The sequence below is a fragment of the Cyprinodon variegatus genome, unplaced genomic scaffold (assembly GCF_000732505.1).
Source record: "Cyprinodon variegatus isolate N-32 unplaced genomic scaffold, C_variegatus-1.0 Scaffold291, whole genome shotgun sequence".
NCBI lineage: Eukaryota > Metazoa > Chordata > Actinopteri > Cyprinodontiformes > Cyprinodontidae > Cyprinodon > Cyprinodon variegatus.
The window spans coordinates 558,706-581,636 of record NW_015150744.1 but is presented as its reverse complement, the minus strand read 5'-3'; the positions used below and the strand labels follow the sequence as shown (position 1 = coordinate 581,636).

Sequence of the window (22,931 nt, the reverse complement as noted above, 5' to 3'; positions counted from 1 at the left end):
GTCAGATTTCATAGTTTTCCATACATAGAGTACTTGGGACAGGATGGTCAATCTGCTTATTACTCCCTCCACTACTTGTACTGCTTTAGAAGGCGGTGAGACTCTGAAGATGCGTTTCTGCAGCTGCCTTTTAAAACCAGAAGGAGTCACTAAAGCATAAACAACAAGATGATTCCTGAATGGTCTAAACTAAACTGCATCTTTAATCTAAACATTGATTTCAGGTAAAAGAATGGGTCATGAGGAAATGTTTCCAACAACTAATCTAAATTTTTTCACGTTTGTTTACAAAACGCATCAGTTTTAAACCTATAACCCCATTCCAACCATCTGCTTCCGGTTTAAAACATGCCATAACAGCAGAGTCTGAGTTGCACACATTCAACCTGAGATAACAGACAGCTTCTAAACAATAACTTCAAAGTGAGATTGGTATGAAAGGTGGATTGTGTAAAAGCCTGTACGCAATCCTTCAGGCCTTGTTTAGACCTGCAACATTGCTATTTCCTGTAAATGAGTGAAGTTGCAACTTGCCGCTAAAGTTTAGGGGAAATGTGCGCAGGGTTCAGAGAAACAAGTAGATTAAAATGTTTCAGGGATCAGCACAGGAGGATGGTTTTTTTAAAATATACCCTCCCCTCCTGGGTGTGATTGGCTCACCATGTTGCCAGCCATCAGTGGTGTAGACGGAGACCGTGGGTGCTCCCCTTCAGACTCCTCCCCTCTCCTCCTATCTGCTGGGCTCTGCCTTGCCAGCGATGGATCCTGCCAAAATAAAAACACACAGAAAAAAAACATTATCTTCAGATTTCTTGTGTGTGTGGGTGTTTGAACCAAGAAGAGCTGGAATTCAGTCCCTCTAGCGAAGCATAATATGAACTATAGACAAGTAGAATAAGACTAGAGTGAGAAAGTACAGCTTTCAAGGAGTATTGGAGGTAAAGGCTGATGGTTTGACTGGCTTCTTGGGACAAGAAGTGCTTTCAGTGAATAAGTTCAAGTCTGAGTAAAAACAATATGCAGCACACATGCAGCGCTGCAGGCAGACGTGCAGGAACGTGCCAGACGTGTACTCTGACACCAGTTACTGACACAGGAGCAGATCGGCTGACCTGACCGGAGATTCTCTGATATATAGGGAAATGCCAACTCAACATTCGCAGAGGGACTATCACCAGCCGAGCAGATAACACACAGGAGAACTTTACTCCACGCCCAAAACACAACAAGGAGCTCAGGTGGAAGTTATGATCCAAGTTTCATGTTTTACCCCTCAGGTTTCCTGCTTTTAACCCAGCTGACCTGAAGCTGAATACATGGTGTGAAGCAGCTAAAGCTATTCTTATATTTCTACCACATTTGAAGACAAAATACAACAAATGTCTCTTTAATTGTACAATAAAAACAGGATAAAACTGAATGATTTACTGTTAAAAACAGACGAAGGGATCCAGAGCTCTCGGCTGCTGCATTCATTCACTGCATTCTTGCGCCTTTTGAAGTCCAGGAGTCAAAGGAGCATGCCCAGTGCAAGCTGACAAAAGTCACAAACAAAACACTGACACCGTGTTTACCTCCCAACGTTTAGGACTAAACACATATCACAGTTCCACATTGATCTGTCAAAGTTTTTACTTAGAACTGACGTCTTCTCACTTCTCTACGCTTTGCTTTTTTCCTTTTTTTTATGGTGACACACCCCCTTTTTGCACACCACTCTAAAGAACAGAAAAAATAAAAACACTCAGAGAAATCCTACTTTCAACGTAAACTTACCTCAAACAAAGCGTTGGATCAAAGTGTTTGTAAAAGCTTTGCTCCACTTTTAAGGGTTGAATTGAGAGCCGTAAAGCGCTGCAGAAACCTCCGTCTCCCAAACAGAAACTAGTTGTAATCGAGTGCCTGACATGCCTCCCTCCCTCCCTCCAGCCCTGTCACTACTGCTTCACTTACCCCCTCCCACTCGCCTCCCTCTCTCTGAAGTGAAAGAGACCATACTGCAGGACACTCTATGGCTCTTCACCGTATTCAACAGACTTGTGACTCATCTGATCAGAAAGGCTTTACTTCCAATCTCAATGGAACGACACTAATTATTCCTTATAGGCGATGCTTTATATAGGCAGTAACAGGAAATACGATGCATTTACTGGGCTTACTCTCCAACTGTGTTTTGGAACTGGTAGCAGCGATTTATGTTAACAAAACATGGACCTGCTGCATCAACAAACCGATCCAGAAGGTCACAAACATTTATACAGTAAATGACTGCAACCAGAAAAGAACCTTTTCTCCAATCAAAACGTAGAAAATCAAAATTCACAAACTGCCTGAGGAAATATAAAGAGTCATTATCATTAAAAATGAATCCCTTTATTCGCATTGCTCATAAAGATTAAATAATGAATCATTAAAATGTCCAAAGGGGACATTTAAAGCTATGATCTTGTGGTCCCAAAAGGAATAAACACCGACAATGGAAACACAGCCTGGGAAGATGGCAGCACGACCCAAAAGTTTTTTTTTTATTTTGGTTTTTGAAGTAAACACTTAAACAGGTGAGTTCCCAACATTTAACACAAAACAGATTTGAAGAAACAGAATAAAAAAAAAAACGCTCCAACAAAGACCACTAGTGTTTAAAAAATAAATAAAAACATTTTTGTGAATTTTTATTCCCAAAATGCATTAAAAAAACTGCAGCACTTAATTTGTAGTAGAGTTTGAGACGAGCCGGATCCATTAAGAAATGCTGCTAAATATCTAAAGTCAACAGAGAGGAGCCTTTTTAATGTCTGTGTACTTTTTTTTACTTTACCCATTTAGGATCTTTTCTGGTATATTTATTAACCTGAAGACTTATGGAGACCAAACTCTGGTCCTAATGTGTCAGACTTCCCATTTTTAATGTTAGGGGGCTGCCTAAAAGTTATAATATGATTTAAATTTAGGTTTAAGTCAGGGTAAATGTCAATGTTAATTATAAATGCAGCAACTAAAATGAATGTCAGTTAATGCATCTAGGGCTGCAACTAACTATTTTGAAAATCTATTACCGGTGATCTGTCGATTATTTTTTGGATTAATCGATTAATAATTGGATAACCAAAGACTTTTGAAGAAATGAAACCAGGTGAAACTCAAAGAGTTCTGGATAGAACATATTGACAAACCAAATTTTTTATATCTTAAATGCAAAATGTTTAACTATTTTTTTTACAATCGTGGTATAATTACTGCTCTATGTGTATTGCTCTGTCAGCTAAAGGCATGTTTTACAGTCTCTATACTCCAGTTAATGATTCATCGATTACTAAATTAGATCATGATTACTCAATAATTAATCTGTCTAATTGTTTCAGCCTTAATCCTCATTAAATATAAGGACGTAACTGACCAACCATGACGTGAATATCACTGATTTTAGCCTCCACAACACATCAAATAACTTTAATACATTTTACAAGAATTGAGAACCGCTTGTGTTTTTAAACCCTTCTGGACTCACCACATCCTGGGTGACTGAACAGTTGTTCACAGTTATTTTCACAAGTATACAAAATATAAACATTTATATTGTCACAAATTGTACTGTATATATGGATTTAAATTGAAGTTTTATTACTCGTTTGAGTTCATAATTGATTTTAAAGATGTTTTAATAAAACAATTATTAAGTAGTGAGCAACATTAGTTTAACTTTATAATGAGCACACATGTTCAAATGCTGCATTAAAATGATGCTTTTTGAAGTGTTATAAATGGTGAACAACCCCTACAAATTTCCACCAATACGTGTCTCATTATGTAACATATTTTAAAGATGGTAGTAAACAAAAACAGGTTTTAACAGCAAACGCCATCCTGCCGTTATTTTCTTTGCGCCGCATAAAGAAAATTTCCAGAGAAATTTCCTCAAACCCCTGAAGCTTCAGATAATATGTCGTGACGTTCACAGACGGATGGCGACAGGTCTAATCTGGAATCAGACTTACGACTGCAGCAGCTAAAGAGGCGTGTCCCTCTGGCTGAAAGGGGACAAACGTCAGAACATCAGATACACACCTCTACCGCTTTCAGTCATGAGATTACCTCTGCAAGCCAAATCTTGTTTGAAGAGACCCAAACATGTGACAGAAATAAAACACTGAACCGCAATCTTCGTGGGAAGATCAATTTATCCTATATCACACTTGCAAAGGATAATTCAATAGTGCCATGCATGTAACTTCTGCACGCAAATGAGATTAATGACCAATAAAAAGCAAGGAAACTATTGGATTGCCACCACTCAAACTTAATGTTATTCAACACTTGATATCATTTTTCAATCAGAATTGCAAATTCTAATTAAATAATTGTACAAATAAATACAAAGTACACCAACTATAACACAATCAAACAACCTTTAAAGCTGTCTTAGATGTTATTCTTTTATGAAAATAATCCAGCAATGTAAAATTAACAAAAGCAAATTTATAATAGGGTTGAAGGATTTGCCAATAATCTAAATTGCAATTATTTTTAACCAATAATTGCAATTTTATTTAGTTTTTTTCTTTGGATTAACCAGACGTATGTAGAAGTTTCATGACATTGCAAGCTTTGGACTTTATGGTCACCTTCATGTCGCGTGCATTGATCTGCATCCTAACGGCAGCTTTTTCTTCTTCTTTGTGGCCCTAAACCCACTTTAAGAAATGTTGGGTCTTATTCTTGTGAGATGTAATGCAACTATAATTGAGCGCTTCTGGGATTTGAAAATTGTGTTTTGTTAAATTGCAGTTACATTGCAATTAATTGCCCAACTCTAAATTATACAAATAAAACTTGCTAAGCTAAACGAGGTTCCATAGCCCTAAATGCAAAATCTACAAACCATTTTTACACTTTGGGGTCAATAACTGCTCTAAGGGGGGCTTCTCTTTCAGAAAATGTCATGTTTTAGCATTAAACTCCACTTATTCCTTTGATTACTAGTTAATGATTATTTCAATAATTGATTATTTTAATTAAAGAAGCCAGCTTTGGTAATTACTTATGCTCTGCAGACAGAACTGAATGCTGCACTGGTCCACCTCAGTACATTAGAACATTAAAAATATCTCTTGGAAACAACCTTTTCAGAAGGTGTTAAACATATTTTTATTTAGCTCAGAGATATGCATTAATAATACATTTTTATTGGTCTGATGTAGATTCTTATTTTAAACTGTCTGAGTTTATTTAATCTCCATTTCACTTCATGAACCGAGGTGCTGAAATAAATTAACTTTACTACAATATAATCTACAAGATGCACCTGCTAATGATCATTTTACATCTCCTTATATTGGAAATTAAAAAATCTTCACATATTTAATTCTTCTTTTTTTATTCAGTAGCCTAACAGGTTATTGTTTCATTATGCCTTATAAACAAATCTAATAATGTGTAAGAAATGCAGTCAGTATTTAATGAATTGGCACAATACATTTTTTAAATATAATTATGTACCACATTTTTTTTTATTAAGCAAATATTTAATCCTTTATTTTATGAAAAAATCCTATTGATACAAGAGAAAGTTTAGGTTTTTAGAAAAATGGCTGCCTATCAATTAACCTCCAATTTATCAAAATGAATAATAAACTTCAATGATTCATCCTTAGCAACTTGCATTTCTTGAACACATTAGAAAAGTGCAAATATAAAAAAAAAGAAAAGAGAAATAAACTAAAATCCCACCCAGGCACAGCCCTGTAATTACTAGTTTATTCAGGGTAACTCAATGAGGACTTCCAGTCTCTCTAGGAGCATCTAGCCTGTTCTGGCCTCCATTCAACCGTCTCCAATTAAATACTGAGGTGAAACTATTTTACACAACTCATCATATTGCATCGTCCATTTATTAAATAGGAGTAAATCAGAACTGTCTGCTTAATGTTTGAAAGTGGTTACACAAACCAGGGCCGAAAAAATCTATTGGATTAATGGATTATTAAAATAATCGTCAATTTAGTAATTGATTACTCAATAACTGAGTGTAGAGACTGTAAAGCATGCCCTTAGCTAATTATACCAAAATTAAAAAATATTAATAATAATATATATATCGTTTTCTCTTCTTTACATTTTGCATTTAAGATAAACTTTTTTTTAAACTTTCGATACTCCACAAACGTTTAGTTTCACCTGGATTAATTTTGCAAAAAGTCTTCTTTAAAGAATGTTATCTGATTATTAATCGACTCTTTGAAAAAATAATCAACAGCCCTACTGATAAATATTTAAACAATAAATAATTGTAATCAAGTTCTGACGTTTAAGATGAAACTTTTAAAAACAGCATTTACTTAGTCACCATGGTTCAGCCTAGTTTATTCCTACATCCTCCAGCAAACATTCTCAACTTTGCTTTAGCAGTTAATACTTTACTAAAGTTACATTCATTTTGATAATAGAGTTGTCTAGTCATTTCACATTTGAAAACCAGGGATAAAATTTGCACATTACTCCATTAAATATGCCAAATGTGAATGTATTCAGGTGTTTTATACTTTTTAACCTTTCAGAAAGCGACCAGAAGGTTCAGTGTATCTTTATAAAGGTAAAAGGAATTTGATTAGAGCTGATGTGTGAAGGTGAATCTTAGGGGAGAGTCTTTTAGGATGAGCCATCCAGCCAGAAGGTAGTTGAAATACATTGAAGCACATTCCTCACTTAAAATGGTCAAAGTCTAAATTTGGGAGAAAGTCGGGCAAGACATTAAAACTGAGGTTTGCAGACACTCCTTAACTCCCAATCTGACTGAGGTTGAGCTACATTGAAAAGATGAATGGACAAAATGTACAGTTCTACAATATCTCTGAGCAGCAAAAGACTGCTCCACTCTTAACACATGAACGGCCCACTTTTTAGGTTTTTATTTGTAAATACTTCAGTAAACATAAACCAGCTTTCTTTCTTTCTTTCTTACACTTCAATATGACTTTGTCAGCCTAGCAAATTAAATCTTCAAATACATTACAGCTCATGATTGAATGACTGAGAAGGTTCATGGGTACGACTCTGTGAGGATCTCTTTGCCAAAGGTTAGCCTGTTGCTACGGGGAGATGTGCGGCAGCAAAGCCCGCAGGTATTCTACAGAAGATGCCCTATTGATCCGATCACAAGTCTGCTAAACATTTGACACGTTTACCCATCTTCATTAAGAGTCGTGGAGAACATCTAGGTCTCCTCCTCAAAGGTACCACCCCCCCCCCACCCATTCCTTCAACAAAGGTTCAACAAGGTTATTACAGGTTTCGTAACGACAAAATAAAAAGTGCTATATCATGCATCACATGATGCTTTTTCCAGGGAACAACCGCCTAAACGCTTCTAGTAAGAAAGCAGGTTCTGCTACACATCACGGGTTTCAGGTGAAACAAACAAAGATGTCAAACAAAAAAGGATCAAATCAGGACTACAGCTGTTCAATCTGGCATCTAAATAAACATTTAGTTCTGTAGCACTGAATGCCGCCTCACCTCCCCTCTCTTCTCTTCTGTACTGGATCTTTCCGCAAGCTGATGATGAGCTGTTTTTTTTTTTTGTTTTCTTCTGTTCGCAGGAACCGTCTTTTACACTAATGTGGCGGAGTGATAGCGGCTAAAAACAATAGTTTTAATAGGTACCAAGGTCTGACATAGAGCCGGGATGTTTTAAAATTGTCGAAATAGTCTAACAAAGCACATTAATAGTTCTTCTAGCTTACAAAGCAGTGATTATTTGTGCCCTCGTACTTTACTGGAAGTATTTTATCCTCTGGTACGTTACTGGCTGTTTCTCATAACAGGAGGCTTGGTAACCGTAGAGACAGTGTTAATCGCAGCGACAGACGGCAAAAGTTTCATACGACTTCATGTCAAAAAATCTGAACTATCCCTTTAATAATTAAAAACAAAAAACAAACTTAAATGTAAAATGAAAATATTTCGATCAAAAGTAAACATAATGAATTAAACTAATCAATCTGCAAACTTCCAAATACATCTGAAAAAAATATATACATATTAAATAAGTCAGAGATCACATATAATTATAACTTTCGCTCTAATAGATTTGCTGAAAGGGACATAATATATTAATCTAATACCTGTTATTCTTTTAAGCAAAGATTAGAATGTTCCATTCTATTAACTAATGTTTATTTTTAATAGTATAGAAGGAAATTAAATCCTGTGATCGTGGTTAAATAAAGAAATATGACATTAAAATGAAACAGTTTCCTTAGCTAACTTTGTTTTATAAAAAAAAAAATATCTAGCTGTGTAACATTTACTAAACTTAATCTGTTACTGTTAATCAATTTACTAACCCTTGTTTTTGTACTCCCTTTTTAAAACGATCAAATGTATCTTATTCTAGCATGTTAGAGTAAATTATTAAAAAATATATATCACTAGTGACTATCTTTATATCGACAGAGAGCCTTCTGTTAATACAGTTTGTCTTCCTCCGGAATAAATATTAATTTTAAGGAGAAGGCATTTATTCTGCTATATCATCCAATCTGACTGAGGTTGAGCTATTTTGCAAAGAGGAATGGACAAAAGTTTACTTTCTAGAAGGATATTTCAAAGCAGCAGCGACTGCAGCAAAACACTGAACCACAATAACAAAACAATAAGTTAAATCTCTTTTACAGGCAGTTTAAACACATGAACAGCCTGATTTTTAGGTTTTTAATTGTAAATAATCAATCAGCCATCAATACATTACAGCTCGTGATTCCTATGTGTGAAAAGGTTCATGGGTACGACTCTGTGAGGATCTTTATTCTCTTTGCCAAAGGTTAACCTGTTGCTACGGGGAGATGTGCGGCGGCCAAGCCCGCAGGTATTTTACAGAAGATGTCCTATAGATCACATCACAAGTCTGCTAAACATTTAACACGTTTACCCATCTTCTCTATGAGTCGTGGAGAACATCTAGGTCTCCTCCTCAAAGGTACCCGCCCCCCCCCCCTCCACCCATTCCTTCAACGAACCTCCAGATTTCAGGTTATTACAGGTTTCATAACGACAACATAAAGAAGTGCTATATCATGCATCACATGATGCTTTTTCCAGGGAACAACCGCCAAAACGCTTCTAGTAAGAAAGCAGGTTCTGCTACACATCACGGGTTTCAACTGAAAACTGCAACAATTTGAGATTAGTTTAACAACTCAGGTAAAACAAATACATTTTTTTTTTAAAACAGAAAATGTGGCATCTAAATAAAAAGCTGGTATTAAGTGATTTGCAGTAGGGTTGGTGATATAGCTTAAAATCTGATCTCTGTTTTTTCCTACCAAATAAAATAATTTTTTTCCTCCCTAAAGTTTTCTATGGAAAAAATTGAGCAAAATTACATATTACTTAAAAAAAAAAAAAAAAAAAAAACTAGCTTTGATTTCAATGATCACCTTTGGTAGGTGATCTTAATTGAAAGGGCAATTAAAATTAAGCTTTGGAAATGGTTGTTATATCAACAAATAAGGAAATATAACAAATTAAATGTTTGCAGCTAGTGGTGTTACACATTCAGCTAGTTTATCTGTTCAAAGTGTATATCTAAGAACAAAAAGTGATGAAGTGATGTCACCCTTAGCTATAGAAGCCCAAGAATTGCATTGATGGAAGAAAAAAAAAAAAATCAAAATTTTCCAAAAGTTAAATCTTCATAAACAGAAAATTTGATTAATTTATTCTCCAGGTGCCAATTTGATTCATTCGTGTGCTCAATCGGTTTTATCAGTTTACGGCCCATCCCTAGTGTGCATTTGGAAATCATTTTGAATGTGTCAAAGACAGATTAAATGATACTACTTTTTTTTTTTTCACAAGTATTCATGGAATATAAGACATTTTAAATATAATATTGATAATCCTAAAATACTTCATTTTCTTTTTAGGTTTTTAATTCATTACTTTTTTTATTTGTGAAGGCTTTTAAACACTCTCAACATGACCTAAAAAATATGAAATTCATTATTTTTAATTAAATAAAAAAATAGTAATTACAATAAAATTTCCACCAAAGGAAAACCTAAATAAATCAGTCCCCTCAATTCCAAATGGATCTAAAAAAAAATCTGTATATTATCATTTATTCATTCAATACTTCTTAAGCATTTAGCTAAAAAATCTAATGTTTCAATTTTATAAACTAATGCTTTATGTATTTTATGATTGTGTACAGCACTTTGGTCCTGTTCGGTGTATAAAGTGCTTCATAAATAAAGTTGGTATGGTATGGTATGCTTATTTTATGATAACCAAGAAAACCAAATCCAGGTTGAATAAATAAATATGACATTAAAATTAAACATAGATTCCTTAGCTCACTTTAAAACTAGTAGTTAGTTTACTAACCCTAGTTTTTCTAATCTCTTTTAAGGCTGTTTTAAAATGTATTTTCTTGTAGCTCCTTAAAGAAAATTATTGTAGAAATGAATTACAGCCTTCTGTAAATAAAATGTTTTCTTCCTCCAGGATAGATTTGTAAGGAAGAGGATTAGGGACACTGGAAACGAACAAAAAAAGTTGACTGATTTTTTAATTTTATTTCAGATTAATATGGGAAAAAAGTCAGAATTCTTACTTTAATCTCAGAATACTGACTTTAATCTTAGAATTTTTGATCTTAATGTAGATGGGCACCATGAAGGTAGAGACTGTGGGAGCACTCAGCTTCACTGACAAAGATTTGAGTTGTTTGAGAGGGCCAGTGACACATTGGTGGTAAATGATGGAATTTGGCGACTTTTTAAGTGCCTGAGGTATCTCTGGTGATGCTATTTTATTAATGGAGGAGCAGAAGGTGATTAAAGAAAGCAAGCAAGCTAGTTTAGTCTCTAAAACTCACATGGCTACAGCTTGAAGCTGACATGTTTGTTAGCTGTCAGAAAACAGTCAGAATTCTGAGATTAAAGTCAGAATTTTGAGATTAAAGTCAGAATTCTGAGAAAAATAAAGTCAAAATTCTCAGATTAAAGTCAAAATTCTCACATTAAAGTCAAAATTCTCAGATTAAAAATTCTGAGATTAAAGTGAGAATTCTGAGATTAAAGTCAGAATTCGGACTTTTTTGTCATATTATACTGAAATAAAATTTTAAAAACAGTTCACTTTGTTTTATTTTTTCAGTGGCCCTAATCCTGTTCCGTAGATTTGAATTCTGAGGTAAAGACATTTAGTTTGGGTGGGAGATTCCAGGGTGTTTTTCCACTCACTATATGATCTGTGATCAGAAGCAAACATGATGCCTGAGAGTCTGATGAAAACACAACAGGTGTAAACAGGCTGAAGTTTAAAAACCCGCCATGCGAGAAGTGAAAGTGGATACCAGGCTGTTCCCAGGCTGGTACTGTACTCCAGCATCACAACCCGACAAACCGAAAGCATGTCCCTCACTGAGAACTATCTGTCCAAAGGCTCTAGCATCATGCTAGCTTCCGGATAGCCACATCACTGAAAGCAGCCGGGCAAACTGGCTTATTATCCACTAAAAACAATAAACAAACTCAAGGTTTACAAGTACAACATTCTTTTACAGGCCTGGCAGCGTGTCATATAAATTGCACAACTCAGAAGATACTTAATTTAAGCAAATAAATCGAGTTACTCACTCAGAAAGAATCAGCTGACACAACGGTGACTCAGTAGACTACACGACTTCCGCATTCTTGAGCGATGACTAGAACGCTGGCCAATGAGAAGCAAGAAAATCCAGAAGTCTAAACCAATCGCGCTACAGAATTAATTTTGGCCAATAAGAATTGAGATAGCTAAAGCCAGTGAATGGCACACGCCCACAGAAGAGCCAATCAGATATTACTAAATTCTAAAAGCGCACCAATAGAAAATCACAGCGCGGCACCAGTTGGACACACAAATAGCGCGGTACGTGCGGCTGCTCACATGAACAACTGCGAGAGTACAGCCGACTTAAAGCGTTTAAAGAATTCATGATAACTCACTGTAAAAATTAACAACAGCCAATCATCAAAAAATAATTCAGTAAAATAAGAAACTGTGTAGGGCTATATTTAGAAAATTTAAAAGATTTAACTACTGTAATCATAAATTATAAAGCAGGAAAGAAAATAAGATGATGTAAATAATCCACTGCATGATTATTAAATCAGTTTTTTTCCTCATTACTATAAACAGTAAATTAAATTCTGGTCGGTTTAAAATATTTAATAATTTTAATTGTAGAAGGCAGCTCAGTAGGGTGAATATATGCTCACTCTTTTTTCAGTAAAATTGCGCCCTCTTGTGGCGGAAATTACTAACAGAAAAGGGGGTCTGAGACCTAAAGTGGAGGTAGAGGTCAAACTGTTGTTTATCCTCACCATTAAAGCTGTGTGTAAGCCTCATTGCCACTCTTATTCAGTAAATCCTCACAAAGTGTCTAAGAAATACATTAAATAAATACATTCCATGTTTCAGATTTATTATAGAACAGAATAGAATTTAAAAATCCATTTATTGTCCCACAACGGTGTTCTGGTGTTTACAGCAGCAAAAAGATTATAGAAAAAATGGTCACACAAATTTGAACCTTAGAAAAATTTATAAGAATAACAAACTAGTGAAGAGTTAAAAGATAAACTATAAAATATTGTACTGTAGAGTGTTTTAACAATATGAAACCGTGCACCTGGAGAATAAATAACCAATTCTTCTCCATAACAGTGCCTTTATAAACTTTTGATATCTACACACTTCACCTTTATGGACTGTCAGGTCTTTGTGGCAGGTTTTAGAGAAATTGAAACAACCCGCTCAACTACAGTGACGAAACTTTTAAAAGAGATGCATGAAGAAAAAAGGAGGCGGACAGGTGGGTGTAGATCCCACAGGACCAATCACAGCTGGTCATCAGGTCAGTACTTATCTGAAGGCTGCCGGGTCAGGCTGTGATTTCTGATTCTTTCTTCTCTAAACTGAGATCCACCTGCAATCACAGTATGGTAAGATTCACATTAAGGGAAAACCTGCCGTTTAATGTACATTAGAAATTTGACATCTGCAATCTAAAAACGTATTTTTTTAATGTCTGTATTTAGACAACCTACACAGATAAAGGGGAGAAGGTAAGATTTAAATACTCTAAAGTTGATTTTGTGTTAGTTGGTAGCTGTAAACCTTTAAAAATTTAACTTTTTCTATATGTTTTAGCCTTTAAGGGGACGATTTGTCAGGTTTCATCATATTACCTTTTGGGTTGGCAATGCTAAGCAGGCAAGTATCTAAGCTGACTGTTCCATATCAGATCATTTAGTGTGCAGAACATCTCCTATCTGCAGTCAGTTCTTCTGTAAATGATCTTCAGTCTAAGAAAAGTCTGACCACTTTCCAGGCAGCCTCCTTTTACTGTGACAAGATGGGCTTTGAGCCGCTGGCCTACCAGGGTTTGGAGACCGGCAGCCGAGAAGTTGTGTCTCATGTCATCAAGCAGGACAAAGTATGGAGACATCTCAGCGTCTGAGTTCCAAACATTTTCCACCGTCTGCTTAATGACAGCCTCCTCCTGTGTCGTTGCAGATCATCTTTGTGTTCCAGTCTGCACTAAACCCTGGAAACGAAGGCAAGTTTCCTCCTCAGGACACTTCAGACCCTCTTTGAGCGTGATTGGCAGTGTCTCAGCTTTTTGAACATGCCTTTTCTCCTCTTTCAGAGATGGGGGAACATTTGATCAAACATGGAGATGCTGTGAAGGACATTGCGTTCCAAGTGGAGGACTGCGACTTCTTGGTCAAGGTAACCTGACAGGGGAATCTTTTTTGGGGAAGGCCTTTACAGCAGAGCCTTGGCAAATTATTCAGACTCCTCAGTTTTTTTTTTTGTTTTTTTTTTTTTTGTTTTTTTCATATTTTGTGACATGACTGCTACAAACCTGATTATTTATTTTATTCAATTTTTTTGTAATAAATCAATAGTGAACTAAAGTGAAGTGGAAGTCTCCACTTTTTTTCTCTGTTTTGTTTTTACAAGTAAAAATCAAAAGAATAATTTTCTTTTATCTTTTGCCCTTCTTAATAATTGCCTTTAGATATTTCCTATGTATTTAAATATGCATATATGTTAATACCCCTCAGAAGACCTTTAGATGATCAGTGAAGGCTTTAGAGATTTATTGGAGAACATTACAGATTAAGCAACATCATGAAGACTGAGGTTAGAGATGAAGAAGTGGGGAAATTTACAACAGAGATTAGATTGTGAAACATTATCCCACTCTAAACATCTCAGACCACACCGCCTGATTCTACATCCAGTAATGGAACCAATACAGCACAGCAGTCAGACTCACCAAAACATGGCTGTCAACCTCAGCTGGCAGTCTGGGTATTTATTTTATTTATTTTGTTTATTTATTTCTTATTTATTTAATCAGGACAGAGCACATTAATGAACAATCTTATACTTCTGTACAGATTGTAAATCAGCCAGATTATAGCATAGCTGCTAATTTACATCTGCCGTAAGGGGAGCTTTATTTAAAGAAACAAAAGAAAGGTCCGCGTTGACTCTGGAGGAGCTGCTACAAGGTCCACCACTCAGGTGGCTCCATTTGAACTGGACAAAATCAAAATCTAGATGAGTCATTTTGTCTTAAAATAAGGGCATTTGTTCCTGGATTGAGGAGGTAAAAGATACATTTTACCAATGGAACAAGACAATTTATATTTAAAATAAGAAAAGACAATTGCATTGTATTATTTCAAGTGCATATTATCTAAATATCTTATTTTAAGAGTAAAAATACTCATTCCATTGGCAGATCATATCATTTACCCTCTCAAATTAAGGCTAAAAACACTTAATTTAGGACATTTTTACATATTTCTAGATAGCTTTTTCCAGTGTAACAAATGTTAGTTATGCTCTCCAAAAACTGATTTAAAAATATGTTAAAAAGTTCTTTAAATAATTGTGTTTACCATCATATCAAGCAGGTAAATAAAACAATCTGCCGGACTGAGTATTTTTGCCCTGAAAATAAGATTATTAGATGATAAGCATTTGAAATTAGATATTTTGTTATTTTAGACATAAATCATCTTATTCCATCGACAAATTTCTTAAATCAAGAGAAAATAAACTTATTTGGAAGTAAAATTTCTTATGCTGGTGAAGGTTCTCAGTCATCCAGGTCACAGTCATTCCAAAAAAAAAGAAAATTAAAAACAATCCACTGGACTTTGTTTCCAGGTTTGAAGATGTTTCTCTTCCCATCCAGGAAGATTTTTCATTTCAAAATGTCAGGAATAGCGTTGAGTTCGAGGTTTTATACAGTAGCCCATCAAAGCCTTGTTTCTGTTTTGAAAAAAAAAAATTGAATCTTACTAATCTGATCTCTAAAGAATCAGATTTTAAGTGAGATTTAAATTATTTATCTGTTTTATCTGGAACATTTTTTACGTGGTTTCTGGAGGAAAGTGTCATTAGATTAAACCAAAAAGGGAGCTTTGCAGGACAATATTTGTTGAAAAAAAAAAGAGGAACAAGGCCCAGAACTTTGTGCAAACCATTACGATAGTGACGCCTGAGGATAGCAGCTTCATGCTGTTGAAATACTTTACGTCAGCAGAGACAGAAGATAACATGAACCTGAATGCAAGATAACCCTGCAAAAAAAAAAAGACTTCAGATGGTGGATATTCCCCATTAGGAGGACAACATCAACCAAGATCCATTGTGTTGGTGTATTTATGTTCCCCAAAGGCCTAGTCAAAACCTAGACTGAAATGAGAATCTGATGAAAGACTTGAAAATAGTTGTTTCCAGATGCTCTCTATCTGAGTGAGGTTAAGTTTGTTGAGAAGAACAGAAACAGATTCCCTTCTCTAGGTCTGATGGAGGGATCCCACCATATTGATTTGCTCCATCACATGAAATCCACATGAAATACGTTATTACATTATAAATGTTGACAGGGTTTGAATACTTTTGGAAGGCAGCAAAGTAGTTTTTTTTTTAATGATGAATTATCATGAATTATTCATGATTAGATTTGTTTACAATACTCACAAAAGTTAAAAGAACTCAAAGGATGTGGAAAAGTTCTAGTCATGTTCCTCGCTGTTGTGTAATAACAGATATTGAGCAATCAGAGCACATAGGTGTTAAATGTTTGAGCTGCAGCGCACTCAGGCTCCCCTGTTTCAGTGAACTGTGTTTTATGTTTAACTGTTGGTTTCCTACTGTGTGTGTTTGTGTTGAAATAACAGCAAACATGAAAGCATTGCAATAGATGCTGCAGCATCTGAACCTTTGGCTCAGTCAAGGTCAGGCGCTTAGATAAACAGAGTCTCTGCAGTCTGGATGCAGATATCAGTGAAGCAACATGTTTCTATAAAACCACAGATTAACAACCAAAAAAAAATAATAATTACAAACCTAAAGAAAGCTGTTTGTTTTAGAGCCACTGGAGGGCGCCAGTGAGCCATTTTAGAAACGTTCTTAGAACCATGTGTTTCACTGGGACTGGATTCACCAACATTAGCAGCTTCATCATTTTCAAATAGAAGGATAATTATAATGTATTATTTATTTATCTTTTTTTGAATTTTATTTATTACATTTTCCATCTTTTTAATAGATCAAAAATACATGTTTAACAACATAGAAGGAAAACACTTTTTTAAAATAAAAAAAAAGCTGAAACAAAACAACATAAAAAAAAAGAGAGAAAAAAAACTCACAATATCTATAATACAAAATCAGAAAGTTGAAATATACATTCTATGCATCTTGTACATATTGCTGGTTCCAAAAAAAGAAAAAGAAAAAATTAAAAACAATCCACTGGACTTTGTTTCCAAGTTTGAAGATGTTTCACTTCCCATTCAGTAAACTTTTCAATTCAAAATGTCAGGAATAGCATTGAGTTCCAGGTTTTATACAGTAGCCCATCAAAGCCTTGTTTTTATTTTTGAAAACATGCAAATTGGAACAGATTAAGATGCAACCCCTTTGGAACTGGGGTCTTTGGCTTCTTTTTGTTAGACTGCAATACCCCATACCCATCTAAGTGTCTGAAAGGCCGGTCGTTAAAGGCCGTATATCTTGCTGGCTTTCCAAGAAGTCTGTAAATTGTTCCCATAGTTTCTAGAAACTTTGTAGCTTCCCCTTTTTAACATAAGTCCATTTTTCCATGGCCAGAGTTGACAGACGGTGCTTCCATAGCTTTCCATGAGATAGCAATGCAGTGTTTAGCTTGCAATGAGCCAATAGCGTAAAGACACAACAATAGGCCCGTAAGCCACATTATCTGGGTGGTCCCCATATAAAGTACAACACCCTATCAAACACAGCCCCTCCCCTTCCAGCAGCTCTTCTTTCCTTTTTCTTTTCTGTTCCTCTTTTTGGTATCCGTCGTCGCTAACACATCGTACGTAACGGTTATGGTTTTAATCTACTCCCTGGATTACCCATAATTCCAAGTCGTATTAAAAAAAAAAAAAACGTCGTTCTTTTAAGATTTTTATTGCGGTTTGAAACATATTATATGAGCGTATTTTTTTACCAAACGTCTAATGAACTATGCACAGTTATTAACATAGTAATAGTAGAACCACTGTCTGCTTTGCTGTTGGTGTCGTGTTTAAACGGCTCACCATCATGGTGAAATCTGGCATGTGCTGCGGTATAAATACGGTTCAGTCAGTCAATATAATATCAGGTGGGTTTAAGCTAAATTTTTCGCACCATTACATCTGCAAAGAGACGTCCTAGTCTATAACTGCGTAGGGGGCCTGCCAGGTTTCAGTGACGGGGCCCCTAAGAGGTCGGGGGACCCTATGCAACTGCAGTCTCTGCTTACCGATAGTTACGCCATTGCAATGAGCACACATATATACCATCTTTTTCTCAGCATTCGACAATCTTAAGTCTGTTGGGACAAGTGCAAGAATGAACAACTTAGGACAGAATCTGTTGGAGCTAATGTCAGAGACTCGTTCTGTTACCTCTTCCCAATATTCCCTCATTTTAGTGCAGGCCCACAGTGTGCCCTCCTCTACACCACACTTAATGCCTGTATTTATTTATTTAATCTAAACTCTGTAGAGTGCCTTTATATTCAGCATAATGCCTCTAAAATTACGGATGTAATTTGGGGTAATTTCATGTGCAGCTTTGCATTTTTAAAGAAATATTTGCAAAGTTTCCTTTTTTTCTTCAAACATAATTGTCAGATGGTGTCTGGATAACAGCAGTTTTCACTGATTCTCTGTTGGATTTATGTCTGGATTTGGTCCTCTCAGAGGGAAATACTTTGATTTAAACGTCATGCAAAGCATGATGACATCACACATTGCATTCTTCCATCTGAGCTGTGCATCCATGCTGCTCCTCTAGATCTACCATCATCCTATTGGCAGTTTTTTGTTGTCAATGCTTCTCTTTGACTGACTTCTCTGTTTAGATGGATGTTTTGTTGGGTTTGCACTAATTTCATAATCTCTTTGTAAATTGTCTGCTTTAACAGTTCCTTTCCCCCCTTTTGAATATCAGAAACTGAATTGAAATTGCCCAGAATGAAGCTGAATATGCAAAATTTGAAAATGAAACATAGAGGTTTGAAAGTGAAATTGAGTAGATTTAATACTGTGAAACTGAACAACATTTTTAATTCATTTTAATTTGCTTTGAAACTATATTATTGCATTTGAAATTCAGTTTTACTAATTTCAAATTAAGTTCTAGGGTTCAAATGTAATTCTAAAATTCACTTTTTTGTGCCACACATCTGGGTCCTTGGAGAAGACCAGAGTAATAAAACACATGAAACGACAAGACAGCATAACTCTTACATTTATATTACATTTCTTATAATATACTTCTGTAATATACTGGATTGCACAGACGATGCAAAACCTGTTAGATTTAATGCAAACCTGAGAGTTTTGCTGCTGGTCATTTGACATGATGCAGGTTATTCACCAAACTCCTGTTGCTTCTAGTTTTCCAGGTCCAAATGCAGCTGCATAGGAAGCTTAAACATGCATCAATCTGTGTTTGATTACTCTGGTCTTTCTCATAGATCTGTGGCAAAAAAACAAAATCTGAACTCTAAAATTTTAAGTGAAATTAGTTTGTTATCGATGCATTAAAATACAGTTTGAAAGTTAGCTAAATACTTCTTCTTTTCTTCTTTTTTTTTACTTTATTGCCTTAAATGCAAATTAACGGGCAATTAGTGTCACAAAGAGAAACAGGGAAAAACAGACAGAAAGAGAAAAAAAAACAAATTGTGTCTAATCTGTCACACAAGATCAACACTGTAAATGGTACAGCACACATCTTATTTTGTTCTGTGCTTCAAAAAAGGATATTCTAGATTTAGAAAAAGCCATAATAATTCTAATAATAATAGTACTAATATATGGCTATAGTGTGTGTACAATAGTCCTAAGTAAGATATTCAGTAATTGGGGTCCATCGTCTCATAAAAACAGGCACTTTTAGCTTTAACTGGGCACTCTCATATTCATCCATAAAACCCGACCCACTGATTGATCATGGGGGACTCAGTCCTCATCCAATTAATAGTAATATTTTTTTCTTGCAATCATCAACAGAATAATATTAATATAATAATAATTGAAGTCTATTGATCTCACACTGGAGAAATTCACTCTCTGCTTTTAACCCGCCCATTTGGGAGCAGTGGGGCTCCCGGGGAGCAGTGTTAAGGGTCTTTGCTCAGGAACCCAGAGATATCCAGGTACTTGCAACCTTCTCAGAGCAAAAGCGCGCCGCTCTAACCGCTACGCCATCACCTCCATCTGTTAGAATATGTAATATATAACATTGTTCTTCGGCAACAGGTGGTCAGGAAACACATCCAATAAAAATAACAAAGGGTCCAGAGGACGGTCCGCTGCTACCTAAATACCTTTTCAAGACTTTAATTTCTCGTCTTATTTATTGGAATTGCTCATTATTAATTAACAGTTCAATCTGAAAAACTCACACAAAAAGAAAAGAAAATTAGAAGAAATTTATTGATACAATTACTTTGTCTTTGGCACTCAGACCTCGGCAGGAAAAATAGCTCTTAATTTTGATAGATATGCAGGAACGGTAGCAAAGAATAGGGCCTAATACTCGTGGTGGAGTGGAGATAGATGAAGTTGGTCAGTCTGTAGACTGCTGGTTAGACGGTCTGCTGAGCTTTATGGGGAGATCCAGTGGGCTGCGTGAGCTGATACTAGAGCTTCACTCAGGGACCTGGAAGATGGAAGTCCTGTTGGATAACACAGGTTGAGAGAACCTGTCCATGATGAGCAAGCATGAAGCGACAGTGGAGAGGAAAAACTCCCCATTGGGAAGAAACCTCTGGCAGAACCAGGCTCAACATGGCGGTCTTCTGCCAGACCAGTTGAGATGAGACAGGGAACGCAGTAAGAGTCTGGGAGGAATGACTCTGATGAAGTTTTAGCTACGATGGTGGAGGAGGAGCTGGAAGTCACACAGCGCATCCACCGCCTGCTCACTGGAGCAGACAAATGCGTATCAGAGGCCTTTTAAGATGAACTTTGGATGCTGATTGGCTTTCGTGGAGGTGTGGTTCAAAGCTGATTGGCTGAGTTGTAGGTGGATTTAGGAGAGCAATGAGTTTCTTCAGTTAAACTTCTCCCAAGGCTCCATTTTAAGGCCAATATCTAATCTTTTTAACTTAATGAAATCAACCACATTGATTTTTTTTCTGCTGACAAAACAGAAGCTAACCTTGAAAAAGTAGCTTTTACTTGTAGCTTTTAACAGAGTAACATTCTGAACTGGTAACTTAAGTTGCATTTCAGTGAAATCTTTTTATCTAGGTTGAGTTGAGCGACTTAAGTGTTGTTTTTTTGCCCTCTTTCCACTTTTGAATTAGGCATGGAAGTACAAGAATAAAACTAGAAAAACTAGATTTTATTAATTACAGTAAATCCTCATTTCCATCTACTTGATCATTTTGAACCACCTCTGTTCTGTTTTATGTTCATGAAAATATGTAAAGGGCGTATGAGTACTTTATGGGTACAGTAAATCACTAACTGGCCGTTGTGTGCTCCTGTTTTTTTTTTTCTCTGCTGACAGACGGCCCTGGAGAGAGGAGCTGTGGTTGTGAAGGAGCCCTGGGTGGAGCAGGACAGCCACGGGAGAGTCAAGTATGCTGTGATTCAGACGGTACATAAAGGGTGATTCACACACATAAGCCCCGGGTAAATACAGCAAAGAATCGGAGATTGAATAATGATGTTGTGCAAAAACGTTTTGTCCATAGTATGGCGATACAACCCACACACTCATCGAATACCTCCAACCCTACAAAGGCCTGTTCCTGCCGCACTACAGAGAGCCTCTGTTTAGGGACCCTCTGCTGGCCAAGCTGTGAGTTTGACAGTGGTCCTCCCTGCAGCCAAACACCAGAAATTAGCTCATATAATGTCATTCCTAATTTTCTTAAACTAAGCTTTATGCTGTTTTGCATGTATATGCTTATGTTAAGACTTGATAAATAGACGTTATTAAAGCAAATCACTGAGTATTCTAATAATGCTTTAATGCAGAATAATCTAAAGGTTTGTTCATTTGGTCCTCACTTTTCTAATGTTTTCTTACTGTAAGTTTACTTTAACATTTCAATTAACTACAATGACTGCTTAGAAAGAAGTCATTGTTCCTTTTGAAATCAGTGGAATTTTCCAGAAATCTGTCCATTAAGTTTTCCTCTGTTCTGTTTTCCTCTGCAGTCCACCACCTGGTTTGAACTTCATTGATCACATTGTGGGAAACCAGCCAGATGACCAAATGGTGCCAATTTCTGACTGGTAAAAATCCTGTGGAAGTGCACGTACACCCACTGCAGGTTGAGCGGTCACACAGGGCAAAAGGGGACAAAGTAAACACTACCCCCCCCATTCAAGAGTGACATGTTTGGACAAAAAAAAAAGCACAACTGCTGCTTCACAAAACCACAAGCGAACAATTATTTCCTTCCAAAAAAGGTTCCTTTCTCATGTGTTTAGTGTAGTTTTTGAAGTGTGCATTAAGGCTTCCCCCCCAGGGCAGCATAGCCATGTATGGGGACCAAATGTAAAAATTTAACAAAATTTATTGTCACATTCCTGCTTTTTTGCACACTTTAACTTACTTAAATGTTTTTTTTCTTCACATCTTGGGGAAAAATGCAAAATATAAATGTGAAATCTGTATCTTAATTTTATATCTAAATTTATATTTTACATTTCATTTACATTCTATATCAGCATATAAATGTTATATTAAAATCTCAAAGCAATATCTAAATCTAATATTACATTTCATGTTGTTTTTTGACATTTTGGGGAAAAATACTAAATATAAATGTAAAATGTTATATTTTATGTCTAAATTTATATCTTCAATTTTTTCTACGTTCAAATCAGTATATATATGTTATGTTATATTAAAATCTTAAAGCTATATCTAAATCGAAATATGCATTCAAGTCTCAAATCTAAATTTAAACATACATCTTAAATCTAAATTCAAAAATTTAAATATATACCTTTAATCTAGAATGTTAATCTCAATTCAAATCTGTATCTTAAATCTAAATCGTACATCTAGATTTACATATTCTACATCCTAAATCTAGATCTATTTGATGAATTAAAAATTTTACTTAACCAAAATAAAATATATCTTAAGTCTAAATCTTAAATATAACTATATATCTTTTAAATCTTAGATTTTAAAGGTTGAATCCAATCGTAAAGATACAGCTTAAAATTAATATCTGATTATATGAATCTTTAATTTTAATCTAAATGTAAATATATATCCTAAATCTTAAGTATTAATATATAATATATATCTAAATCCTAAGCACATTACAATTTAGATGTTAAATCCTAATTTAAAGATATAAA

General features: G+C 35.4%; 2 protein-coding genes across 4 annotated transcripts in view; one reads left to right on the top strand and one right to left on the bottom strand.

Moving 5' to 3' along the window:
- mtmr4 (myotubularin related protein 4) overlaps positions 1-11,687 on the bottom strand; it is a 58,810-nt gene extending 47,123 nt beyond the window's left edge. Inside the window, exons 1-2 of one of the 3 annotated variants that reach the window (XM_015383677.1) lie at positions 11,640-11,687; positions 661-765 (exon numbers count right to left, since the gene is read on the bottom strand). In XM_015383677.1, coding sequence (XP_015239163.1) covers positions 661-675 — 15 coding nt within the window. In that variant the 5' untranslated portion in view covers positions 676-765; positions 11,640-11,687. Of the gene's footprint in view, positions 1-660; positions 766-1,428; positions 1,652-1,776; positions 1,922-11,639 lie in introns of those variants that run through there. The other 2 variants (XM_015383676.1, XM_015383674.1) reach the window with 2 other exon arrangements.
- Positions 11,688-12,923: 1,236 nt separating this feature from the next.
- Positions 12,924-22,931, top strand: part of LOC107090343 (4-hydroxyphenylpyruvate dioxygenase) — a 16,956-nt gene continuing 6,948 nt past the window's right edge. The window contains exons 1-9 of the mRNA XM_015383666.1: positions 12,924-12,989; positions 13,086-13,112; positions 13,198-13,260; positions 13,379-13,483; positions 13,564-13,606; positions 13,697-13,779; positions 21,115-21,204; positions 21,302-21,408; positions 21,771-21,848. Of these exons, the coding sequence (XP_015239152.1) occupies positions 12,987-12,989; positions 13,086-13,112; positions 13,198-13,260; positions 13,379-13,483; positions 13,564-13,606; positions 13,697-13,779; positions 21,115-21,204; positions 21,302-21,408; positions 21,771-21,848 (599 nt within the window). The 5' untranslated portion in view covers positions 12,924-12,986. The remainder of the gene's footprint in view (positions 12,990-13,085; positions 13,113-13,197; positions 13,261-13,378; positions 13,484-13,563; positions 13,607-13,696; positions 13,780-21,114; positions 21,205-21,301; positions 21,409-21,770; positions 21,849-22,931) is intronic.